Source organism: Rutilus rutilus (assembly GCF_951802725.1).
Source record: "Rutilus rutilus genome assembly, chromosome: 13".
Classification (NCBI taxonomy): domain Eukaryota; kingdom Metazoa; phylum Chordata; class Actinopteri; order Cypriniformes; family Leuciscidae; genus Rutilus; species Rutilus rutilus.
In genome coordinates, this window is record NC_140218.1 from 11,432,143 (window position 1) to 11,444,876 (window position 12,734).

At 36.8% G+C, this 12,734-nt stretch overlaps 2 protein-coding genes across 11 annotated transcripts in view; one reads left to right on the forward strand and one right to left on the reverse strand.

Annotated features, from left to right (window-relative positions):
* Positions 1–4,234: 4,234 nt before the first annotated feature.
* On the forward strand, positions 4,235–5,641 carry LOC311302776 (chemokine XC receptor 1-like). Its single transcript, XM_084428828.1, has 2 exons — positions 4,235–4,383; positions 4,670–5,641. The coding sequence occupies exon 2, from the start codon at positions 4,690–4,692 to the stop codon at positions 5,626–5,628; it is 939 nt and encodes a 312-aa protein (XP_084284954.1). The 5' UTR covers positions 4,235–4,383; positions 4,670–4,689; the 3' UTR covers positions 5,629–5,641.
* Positions 5,642–9,699: 4,058 nt separating this feature from the next.
* The window catches only part of LOC311302768 (ensconsin-like), a 53,097-nt gene continuing 50,062 nt past the window's right edge, over positions 9,700–12,734 (reverse strand). For 3 of the 10 annotated variants that reach the window (XM_084428811.1, XM_084428814.1, XM_084428818.1), the window contains 2 exons: positions 11,668–11,897; positions 9,702–11,561 (listed from right to left, as the gene is read on the reverse strand). In XM_084428811.1, coding sequence (XP_084284937.1) covers positions 11,681–11,897 — 217 coding nt within the window. In that variant the 3' untranslated portion in view covers positions 9,702–11,561; positions 11,668–11,680. Of the gene's footprint in view, positions 11,562–11,667; positions 11,898–12,734 lie in introns of all 10 variants that reach the window. The other 7 variants (XM_084428817.1, XM_084428813.1, XM_084428810.1 and 4 more) reach the window with 4 other exon arrangements.

The following is a 12,734-nucleotide window of genomic DNA, read 5'->3' on the forward strand; positions in this document are numbered from 1 at the left end:
ATTTTTAAAGTCTTATGGGTTTGGAACGGCAAGATGGTGAGTAAATGACGACAGAATTTTTATTTCTGTGTAATGCTAAAGCTATAAGAATATGTAATAAATAATAAGAAAGGCAGAAGTTAAAAATCAACATTGTGGATTATCAATTTTATTTGCAACCAAGCACTCCAGTAATCGAAAGCGAGCGAAATTAATCCGCCAATCTCTCTCTGGCCGCTCTGTCTGTGCCTATAACCCCTTACATAAAACTGGGTGTCCTGGTAACAACCTTGCCAAGAGTTTACAAAACAACTGCACCTCGCCACAGCAACCTGCCCCTTCAAGTTAGTCATGCAGTTACAAACAGGGAAAACAGACAGACACAAGAAAGAGCAAAATGTGTAAAAAAAAGGCAAGATCAGGAAAAAGTGCAAGAAGTGTAACCCTGAGCTTTACATGGTGAAGAAGGTTTGATTTGACAAATTCACATGATTGACACATTCCAGCAACTCACAGAAAATAACAAGAACAACACGTGAACATGTAACTGCTTCTTATACTAAACTGATCATTCATTATGACTGAGTGAGTCTCTGATCAAAGGTCAGTTCAACAGTATCCGTGTGTTTGCATAGTAAACCACTGACACTCCACCATGAAATCAAAACTGAACCCATGTACATCTTAATAACTGCCCCGTTATTAAGATGCATTCGAGTCAAGTCAGCAAATGTAATACCCCTGTTAAAGAATATGTAACAAAAGCGAATTGATATTATTCATAAGTTTTAGCAGATTGTTGTTGTTTGTTTGTTTTTTACATTTTGTGTACTGGAACTGTGGATGAAGCTTGCTAGAAAGCACTACTCATTTATATTATTTATGAGATGACAGTCTTGCATGACTAAACTACATTTCCCATCATTCTCCGATGCAAAACATCACTTACAGTACATACTATATATGCATCCTTTGTCATTTGTATCTGTTTTGTATGTAGTACCTCAAAGAAAATGTGTCTTTGTTAAAGGGATGGTTCAGAGTAAAATGCACTATGCACTCCTTTGCACTATGACCTCGAGCCAAACACTCGCCCAGAAGCCTTTTTTCCCCTTGGTGGAACATTATTCAAGTTAGAGCTTATTTAGAGATATCAGCTGTATGGCTTAGTGTAGGCGCTAATGGATCCAAGGCTGTATCTCGTAAATTACCCCAATAATAATGCCCAGAATGGTACCAAACTTCTACAGTAGTACAAATAGGTTCTGTACTCATAAAACGAGGCATTGGAAAGTTTGTAAGTACATCAGGAGTTGGTAAATAATTGGTTTTCAATTTATTATACTTTAAATTATCATTTATTTCTGTGATGCGAAGCTGAATTTTCAGGATCATTACTGCAGTCTATCACATGATCCTTTAGAAATCATTCTAATATGATGATTCTTTATCAAAGTTGGAAACAGTTCTGCTGCTTAATATTTTTTCATAACCTGTGATACTTTTTTAGGATACTTTGATGAATAAAAAAAAAAAAAGAAGCACATTTTTTTAAAATAGAAATCTTTTGTAACAACAATATACACTATACTGGTCAGTAATTTGGGGTCAGTAATTTTTTTTCTTTCTTTTTTTGAAATAAATCAATACTTTTATTCAGCAAGGATGTGTTAAATTGATAAAAAGTGATAGTAAAGAAGATTTATATTATTAGAAAATATTTTTTTTATTTTGAATAAATGCAGGTCTTTTTAACCTTTTATTCATCAAATATATTAGGCAGCAGAACTGTTTCCAACACTCATAATAAATCAGAATATTAGAATGATTTCTAAAGGATCATGTGATAGACTGCAGTAATGATCCTGAAAATTCTGCTTTGCATCACAGAAATAAATGATAATTTAAAGTATAATAAACTGAAAACCAATTATTTTAAATTGTAATAATATATCACAATATTACATATATTTTTGATCAAATAAATGCAGGCTTGATGAGACAACAGAGAAACTGCCACCAAGCTCAAATCCTCAGCTGACCACCCACCGATCACACTCTCCTCCACAGATGTCTGCAATGCACTTAGCAGGATCAGCGCGCACAAGGCTGCTGGACCAGACAACATCCCTGGACGCGTACTCCGGGCATGTGCGGAGCAGCTCGCTGGGGTTTTTACAGACATTTTCAACCTGTCTCTTGCCCAAGCAGCTGTACCAACATGCTTTAAATGCACTTCCATTGTGCCAGTGCCAAAACACTCCAGCCCGAAGTGCCTTAATGACTACCGCCCTGTAGCACTCACACCCATCGTAATGAAGTGCTTTGAGCGGCTGGTCCTGGCACACCTAAAAGACTCTCTACCATCCACATTGGACTCACACCAGTTTGCCTACCGTAGCAATAGGAGCACAGAGGATGCAGTCTCCATGGCACTGCACTCTGTACTCACACATCTGGACAATAAGAACACTTATGCACGCATGCTGTTTGTTGACTTCAGCTCAGCATTCAACACTGTCATCCCAACTAAGTTAATAGCCAAACTTGGAGACCTGGGCTTCAACACCTCCATGAGCAACTGGATTTTGGACTTTTTGACCAACAGACCCCAGAATGTTCGATCAGGCTCCAACTGCTCCTCGTCCATCACACTCAACACTGGTGTACCACAGGGCTGTGTGCTAAGCCCGTTTCTCTACTCCCTCTTCACCTCCGACTGCAAGCCTGTGTACGGATCTAATTCCATCGTCAAGTTTGCGGACGACACTACGGTGATTGGTCTCATCAGCAACAACGATGAGACTGCCTATAGGGAGGAGATCAAGCACCTGGCCACATGGTGCACCGAAAATAACCAGCTCCTCAACACCACCAAAACGAAGGAGCTCATCGTGGACTTCAGGAAAGTGTCAAGAGGCACACACGACACCATCCACATCAATGGAATGGCTGTTGAGCGTGTCTCCAGTTTCAAGTTCCTGGGGACCCACATCTCGGCGGACATGACCTGGACAACCAACACCTCCAGCCTGGTCAAGAAGGCTCACCAGCGCCTTTTCTTCCTGAGGACACTGAGGAAGAATCAGCTTTCCTCCACTATCCTGGTGAACTTCTATCGCTGTGCAATAGAAAGCATCCTGACCAACTGTGCTACAGTGTGGTATGGGAGCTGTTCTGTTGCAGAGCGCAAGGCACTGCAGCGGGTGGTGAAAACCGCCCAGCGCATCACTGGGACTCCACTACCTGCCATCGAGCACATCCAGAGGAAACGCTGTCTGCATCGAGCTCGCAGCATTCTTAAGGACTCCTCTCACCCAGCCCACAGACTGTTTTCTCTCCTGCCCTCCGGCAGGCGTTTCAGGTGCCTCCGGACCAGGACCAGCAGACTAAAGAACAGTTTTTTCCCCAGAGCTGTCTCTTTATTAAACTCTAACCCTCATTGATCCCACTCCCCTCATATACTGATTGACTCTCCTCTCCCTCCTCACACCTGCCTCCATTTTGTTTTTTGCAATACTATAATGTTCATTTGCACTGCTGACTGTTATTATAGTAACAACTGTTTACATATGCATTTTGCACTACTACCTTGACTGGAATATGCTCAATTTGCACTGCCGACTGTTTATTACAGTACCGACTGTTTATATATACATTGCAATACCGTACTTTAACTGTAATATGCAATTACTTTCCACTGCACTTTCACTCGGATAGCTCCTGTCCAAACTTAATTTGCACTACTTTAAATCCATTGTTATACTGCTCATTTTAGCCTAACTTATACATATATCTATTTGTAAAATTCTGTTTATAGTAATAGCCATCTGTATATTATGCTCACATTCTGTTTATAGTAACAGCCATCTGTATATATATTCATAGTACATATCTATCTGTAAAATTCTGTTTATAGTAATAGCCATCTGTATATATATTCATAGTACATATCTATCTGTAAAATTCTGTTTATAGTAACAGCCATCTGTATATTATATTCAGTACATATCTAGCTGTAAATTCTGCTCACAGTAATAGTTATCTGTATATTATATTCATAGGACAATCTATCTGTAAATTTTTGTTTATAATAGTATTCAACTCTATATTTATTCAGTACATATCCATGTTCTGCACTTATGGAACCACTGTATATCCTGCACTTGCTGCTATTGCACTTCTGGTTAGACCTAAACTGCATTTCGTTGCCTTGTACCTGTACTTGCGTAATGACAATAAAGTTGAATCTAATCTAATCTAATCTAATCTAAACTGCTTCATGTGACCATGGATGTACAAAGTTCATGAAATTCCAGTTAATTTTATACTAGATATTGTTGTGGTAATGTGCTGTTCTGATCATCATTGTGCACTACAAGATCCATATCATCAAGAATTCAGGTAGGTCATGCCTTGTTTAGCATTTGACTAGGTTACTCGAGTTAAACTGACTTGTATAACTTCTTTTTCCTCTTATGAAAACGCAGAGATTGCATTAATGACTCTTCATACACATCCTCTACTGTAAAAAAAAAAGAAAAGAAATTCAGTGTAACACCAATTCTTTGTAATTATTTAAAAAATGTACATGCAGTTTCTTAGTAAAAATAGTTTCCAAGTATTTTTTATTTATTTTTTAGCATACAACGAGCAAAAAAATGAACCTTGACAAATTGGATCTTGTCAGTTTGTGATTGCAGGACGAACATGACTGATGAGAACACAATGGACAGTGACTACTATGACTTGTACTATGAAGACCATATGTGTAAGAAAGATGAAGTGGTGAAAGTTGGATCCATTCTCATTCCGCTCTTCTTCTCATTAGTGGTTGTGTTAAGCTGCATTGGTAACATCCTTGTTCTGGTCATTCTGGCGCTCTACAACAACATCAAATCCCTGACCAACGTGTTCATTCTCAATTTGGCTCTATCAAATTTGCTGTTCACTTTTGGACTTCCATTCTGGGCCTCGTACTTCATCTGGGGTTGGACGTTTGGAGATATTGGCTGTAAAGCGGTGAAGTTTCTGTTCTATGTTGGCTTTTACAGCAGCGTGTTGTTCTTAACTCTCATGACCATTCAGCGTTACATGGCTGTGGTTCATCCTCTGTCTGACTGGGAGAAATGGAGAGGCTTTTCAGTCGCTCCCTTCATCATTTGGATCCTGAGCGGAACGGCTGCACTGTTAGTCTCACTCAGAAGCAAAGTCTTGGAACACGATAATAAGATTTACTGTGAATTTGACAGTATTAGAGTAAAACATGTCGCAGTTTATTTACAAAGCATTTTTTTCTTGATTGCATTTTGCATCATGGGATTTTGCCATTTCAGGATGTTTATGACAATAAGGCAGGCCCGAACAAGGCTACGAAACAAGACTATCAAACTAATATTCTGCATCGGCCTGATGTTCTTCATCGGATGGGCTCCGTACAACATTGTGATGCTCTTGAGAATTTTCCAGGATTATGGTTTAACTCCATTTACAGTCTGTAGGGTATCCATTCATCTTGATTATGCATTTTACGCTTGCCGACTGTTGGCTTTTTCACACTGCTGCTTAAACCCAGTGCTTTATGCTTTAATTGGAGAAAAATTCCAGAAACATTTACGGATGATACTGAAGAAAATGTGTGCAAAATAAAGCAATTCTGCTCTACCCTGATAAGAATTGCATATTTATTTTCTATTTATTGTGTTTGTTAAAAGCAAGAATTCTAACAATGTACATTACATCTTACACTACAGTTCAAAAGTTCCAAAAGATCAAGGAAATTAATTATTTTACTCATCAAGGATGCATTAAACACATCAAAAGTGACCGTAAAGAAAGACATTTATAAAGTTACAAAATACTTAGGTTTCAAATAAGGGCTGCTTTTATAACATTTTACTCAAAGAATCCTGAACAAATATTCACAAAAACATCAAGCAGATGTTTTCAACATTTCTGAAGGATATTAGAATGAGGTTACACTTTATTTCAATGGTCCACTTTAGACGTTTTATTGACTATAAGTAACTTTGCAACTACTTGTCAACTAATATGGGGCGCCGTTTGTAAAGCGGCTCACGCTGAAAATAACAGCAACATTTTGTCACATTTAGCTTCAACGTCAAAAATTTATACCAGTTTTTTAAACAGTCACTTTTTAGCACATTTACAACAATATTTGTCAACTTAGAGATATTTTAAATAGTTAAATCTAAATATTAAATGTTACACCTAAATGTTAAATCTACGGTAAATGCTAAATCTAAATGTAAAATCTAAATCTAAATCTAAATGTTAAATCTAAATGTTAAATCTAAATGTAAAATCTAAATGTAAAATCTAAATCTAAATGTAAAATCTAAATCTAAATGTAAAATCTAAATCTAAATGTTAAATCTAAATATTAAATCTAAATCTAAATCTAAATGTTAAATCTAAATATTAAATCTAAATATTAAATCTAAATCTAAATCTAAATGTTAAATCTAAATATTAAATCTAAATGTTAAATCTAAATCTAAATGTTGAATCTAAATCCGGTTACCAGCATTTTTAATTTGCATATTAGTTAAATATTTAGTTTCACCAGAAACATTTAGATTCAACATTTAGATTTAGATTCAGATTTAACATTTAGACTTAGATTTAGCATTTAGATTTAACATTTAGGTGTAACATTTAATATTTAGATTTAACATTTAGATTTAGATTTAACATTTAGATTTAGCATTTAGATTTAACATTTAACATTTAGGTGTAACATTTAATATTTAGATTTAACTATTTAAAATATCTCTAAGTTGACAAATATTGTTGTAAATGTGCTAAAAAAGTGACAGTCAAAAATTCATACCAGTTTTTTAAACATTTTTTGAAGCTAAATGTGACAAAATGTTGCTGTTATTTTCAGCGTGAGCCGCTTTACAAACGGCGCCCCATAAACTAACTCTAGGTGTTAGGATTCAGGTTAGTAAAATATGTTGACATAGTTGCAAAATTAGGCTACTTGAGTCAGTAGAATGTCTTTTCAGCGACGATCAAAATAAAGAGTTATTAGCGGATTTACAGAAATGGAGCAAGCGGTAATTTGTGATGATTATGAAGGCCAGTATGTAAATGGAAAAGCTGATAAAGACAAAAGCTAAATTTACATTTAAGTCTTCACGTCACGGTTACTTTTGTACGTGAGCAGCTTTCTACCGTGAACGAGATCGGTGAATAGAAGTGTAAATCTGAGATAGTAGACATATATTGATCTAGGTTGTTTAGTTTCTTTAACTTTATTTCGCACCTCTGTGCTGCAGTACTGAAGGTTTCCTCAATATGTCATAGGCTATTCTCCTGCCGTCAGGACGCTTAAAGTAGCTTAATGGACGGTAAAGGCAAAGCAGATTGACTCAGCATATAAACGTAACACGCAAAGTTTAACGCTAAGCATTTCCCAGTGAAATAGGCTACTGGCATAAAGTTGGCCTCATTCACACATTTAGGGACCGTCTCTAAAGTTACATATGACATGGGTCTCCAGGTTTCAATAGCATTTGTATAAGAACCAAGAGGGTAATGTTTCAGAAAAAACTGAAGCTTCCCCGGGGCAGCCATTGATTAGCAGACCCTCATCTGCTGTTAGCATCCCATTGACTCTCATTCATTTTGGCGTCACTTTGACAGCGAATAACTTTACATCTGAGGCGTTTAAAAACTCCATTTGTCCATTATTTATTTCTAAAGAAACACGAAAATGTATAAAAGGCTCCATTACCTTGTATCTTACGTTATGGCCCCGTAGAAGCAGTTTTTGTAAAAATAGGCTAACGATTGCGTCATAACCACGCGACTCTCTGTCGCACAGTAGAGAAATTACCGTATGGACAGGAGGAGAAGCTAGCGGGCAATCGGGGGGACGTGACAAAATAATTAATCAGAATACTTAGCAAAAGTTTCTCCTGCTCCTAGCTCATGGACAGCTCCTACTCACACTCTCCGTCTCTGCAAGTTTCGGAAGGGAATGATTCAGATTTCTCTTGGCACAGCTACTAGAAGACAGACGGGTTGCTCGCGTCACATCTACGTCATCAAGCTCAGTTTGAGTCTGCGCAGTACGCTCAGCCATCAGGAAGTGAGTGCTTCTAATTGACTTCACTTTGAATCCAATGCGGTCACTGTGTCCATTTCTTTTACTGTCTATGATAAGAACCCAGTGCAACTTTTAACGCACCCTCAAAGGCAGCTGAGATTTAGCGCCTCCAAATGGGCCAACAATGCAAATTCTCCTTTAACCCTCACCCTTCCCCAACTCGTCTTTTTATTTATTTTTTATTTAGTGTTCATCAGAGGGGGCCAAGACCCTAGGACTTTTGTCGCACTTGAACCACGAATACACACACAAAAAAAATGTATGGATTTGAGTTTTGTGGTTGAAATTTAATAAAGCAACAAATCCTTCCCTTGCGGGTCAGTTTGACCCCCATAGGAATAAATGGAATGCGAGGAATGCTTCAGTACACAGAAAAACCTAAAAATGCTCAAAATACTAAACTAAAAATGCTAAAACGTTACCAAAAAATTATTTTATGTCTACATGTATGTGAATGCATACTGAAGCAAAACTTACTTTAGGACCCAGCGGAAAAGCTCATTTGCTCCAAACAGACTAGAGCTATAAGAGTGTCAAGACACATGAAATATGTTATATTATTTTTTTTTCCACAAGAGGTCGGCAAAGGCACCCAATGTAAGATATTTTGAGCTAAATTAAAAGGGTTATGCATGAAATTGTGTTATTTTGAATTTAATTTAAAAGAATGTGAGGAATGTGCTTAAATTACTAAATTACTATTTATTTATTATTTATTTATTGATCAAATATAGTAATTTAAAGGGAAATAAAATAAAATAAAATATCCCAAAAAAATATTATCAAAAATGAAATAAAATAAGCTTTCTGGCCCAAAACAAGATTCCACACGGTTCAGTGAAGGGAAATGTGAGCCAGGCTCTTGCAATTCAATAGCATCAGCATTCAGCAGAGTAGCGACAGCACTCCTAACTCCCCGTCCCTATACTCTCTCCCCGCACCTACTATCTATCTATCTTCTATCTAACACACACACACACACACTCACACAAATTTATTTTTATTTTTTTTCAAATAAAAACTGTTGGGGGAGTTCAACAGTTTGTGATGTTGCAGAACAACATGACTGAAGAGGAAACACTGAATCCGGTCTACAATGAACACTCTTGACAACTATGACTCAGAATACGATGAGTTGTTGTGTCGCAAAGATGAAGTGGTGAAAGTTGGATCCATTCTCAGTCTGCTCTTTGTCTCATTCGTGGTTGCGTTAAGCTGCATCCGTAACGGCCTTGTTGTTAACGCTCATGACCATTCAGCGTTACATGGCAGTGGTTCATCCTCTGTCTCAATGCTTTTCAGTCGCTCCCTTTATCGTTTGGATCCTGAGCGGAGCGGTTTCACTGCTCGTTTCACTTCATAGCAAAAAAAAATTATATTCCACATCATCGACATCATCTGTGGTATGTTATTTGATAGCCACTGAAAATTTCCAGATACCCGTTTGGGGGCATGTTTACATGTTTATCTAAACCTCAGAGAGATCATCAGCTTCACACTAGCACCATATTAAACACTGGTGGATCTAAACATCACATCGTTCCACATGCAAAAGTTTAATCTAGGCCAGCAAAATGTCAGAATCATACAACCACAGCCCTAATTTACTGTGACAACTTAATTTGTAACACTAGGAACACAAAGCAGTCTTAAGTCACTTCCAGATAAAAAGTTTTATTGATTTTCATCATTTGTACATGCATATATAGATCGACTTGGTAGGGAGAAAACGCTTCAGTTCTTTAAAGTGGTACTCAGTGCTGTTGATTAGGTCTAGGGCACATGGGTGCTTTATGAGAAGTGCTCTATAAATAATAAGTCTTCACTGAGAAATCGGTCCCTGACGTCTCAGTAAACAAGTTGTGCTTGTTTTAAACCTTCACCCACCGTTCTGCTAACAGATTTGGTGCAACATTCATGTATACTTTTTTAGTGTTTGCATATCAAGATTTACAGTTTCTTCATTTCAAGATATTTAATTGATCCCTGCTGCTTCTTTTTTTTTTTTTGCATGGTGTCCACTGACCATCCACTGATACTGATCACAACAAAAACAGAGATAGTCTTTTGTTGTTTACAAGAGAAATCGCTTCATAATATGTCCTACATAGGATACTTGGTTTTCCATGAGCCCTATGACATAATGATTATTTGTATCTCATAGGGCCGGGATGGAAACAGCTACATGATGCAGCAGCACTTACAGGGCTGTACCGACAGCATGTGTTACGAGCCTATTGATGAACAGAGGATTAAAAAAAAAAAAAAAAAAAAACACTAAAACAAATCAGCCCTTTAACAACAGCTCTACAAACAAATCCTCAAAACTTCACTTCATCTGATAAGGCAGAGGAAAGACATAGGTAGCAGCATTTCAGATTTATTTATTACGTTATGATTACATTCGAAAGATCTCTTGATTTTAAAGATTAGCTTGTATGGGTTCTACCGATTAAATAGACGTAACCTCTTCATATACGCGTAAGTCTCTATATTACAAGTTGCTTTCGGGTGTCTGTGATTAATGCTAAACAAAACGACATGGCAAGCAAACCATCAGCTGGGTGAATCTCACAAAAACACATCCAGGTCACATTTCAACCTAAAATCTAATGGGGGGGGGGGGGAGTAATACAATTTGTTTTGTTTAAATCAGTATTGATTAAAGGCAGTAGAACAGTTGCAATGGTATATAAATACTTTGCATTATTACTATAATGAGAAATTGTGAGGATGTGCTTAATTTTAACAAAATGTGAAAAAAATGACTTTTTTTCCCCATTTAATTTTAAGTTAAATATAACATGGATATGTTCCTGATAAGTTGCATGAGATTCAAAATCACCCAACCACATTAGGAAGAAAATAAAGATCAAGTATGAAAGCTTTGCTTCGCTCGGACTGCGTTGTACATTGGAGTGGAATGAGACGTAATTCAAGAGGCAAAAATCTGTTCAAGCTTTACAAAGAGGGCAGAAAATAAGTTCTCTTCATTCGAACATTAATTATAAAACTAAGCGGAGAGTTCAGCCACTCAATTGCTGGCATAACGAGAGCAAAACTACGAGGTTTCGCCATAAATCTACCCAAACACAACAAACATCATTCTCTCGTCACACATTCCTTATGGTTAGCACTTCACAGGAAGCTTCCACGACAGCGGCGACACTTTTCTTCAAGTACTAAATGTGCCTTCACAGTCACCACGACTCCCCAAATGACGGAAGATGTGGTTTCCTGGAGCGTACCACTTCAGTTTGGGGAGACAGGAGCTGATTACAGGAAGGAGAAGCCAAGAGATCGGTCTCAGCTGCGAGGACACGTTTCGTTTTTGCCATTTTAGGTGTCTAAGTGTCAGATGAAGGGAAGTACAGTGAGGGGTCTCCCTCGGACTCTATTTCCTGTGTTGCAGGTTGCACTTCCACATTTATAAATGTTCATATATCTATAATGAAAAAAATTAAATTAAATCAAAATAAGGTAAAGGGGACATGGTATGTCACCCAAAAAAAATTAAAAATAAAATCAGTGTTGTGTCCAGACTGACTGACCTGAGAGAAGTGTTTACTGTGCCGGGTCCTCCTCCGGTCCACTCACGTTATGCGTGCTGCCATTCTCTCTGAAAGCTAATATGGGAACCTTCCTCTTCTCCTCGTCTTTCTCATTTTCCACTTCCTCTCCATCTCCATCCTGACGGGATAGTTTGTTCGCCATGGGAAGCTCTATGACCTCCTCGAAGGCTTCTGTGACACCACCGTTTTCTCTGAGTTGGGCAGTCACACTTGCAGTGAAGAAAAAGTCACAGATTACAAACTGTTTTTTTATTTATTTTTTTATAGATCAAGTTCAAGTTTCTCTGATTAAGCATATTGTTGAATTAACTGCTTCTGCTTGTATTCTCATTTGTAAGTAGCTTTGGATAAAAGTGTTTACTTAATGAATAAATGCAGATAGTTTTCATACTGTCTGTTAATGAATTATCAAAAGCTTATACAAAATAAAGTTGGACTTCCTCCTGTCACCAGTAGAGGACAGTAGAGCTGCAGATCAACATTAGTGTCAGACCATTTTCTACATTAAACTAGAAACAATTTTCCAAAGTGACTTTGAAATGAGGACAATTCAAAGCAATTTCAATAGTAAACTAGAATAGCACATACCTAATGTACAGTAAGCATCGCAATGTGGGATTTTTATATTGCTTTCTTAATATAAAGACAAATAAAGGTGTTTATTTAATACAGATAGATAGATAGATAGATAGATAGATAGATAGATAGATAGATAGATAGATAGATAGATAGATAGATAGATAGATAGATAGATAGATAGATAGATAGATCAACAAAAACAATGACAGATAGATAGATAGATAGATAGATAGATAGATAGATAGATAGACGGATAAACAAAAACAATGACAGATAGATAGATAGATAGATAAACAAAAACAATGACAGATTTAACAGATAGATAGATAGAGACAGACTGATCAACAAAAACAATGACAGATATGATCGATAGATAGATAGCCATTATTTTAATAAACTATTGTATTAATAATTAATAAAAAAAAAATTATTATTACTATTATTATTATTATTATTATTAATTAACT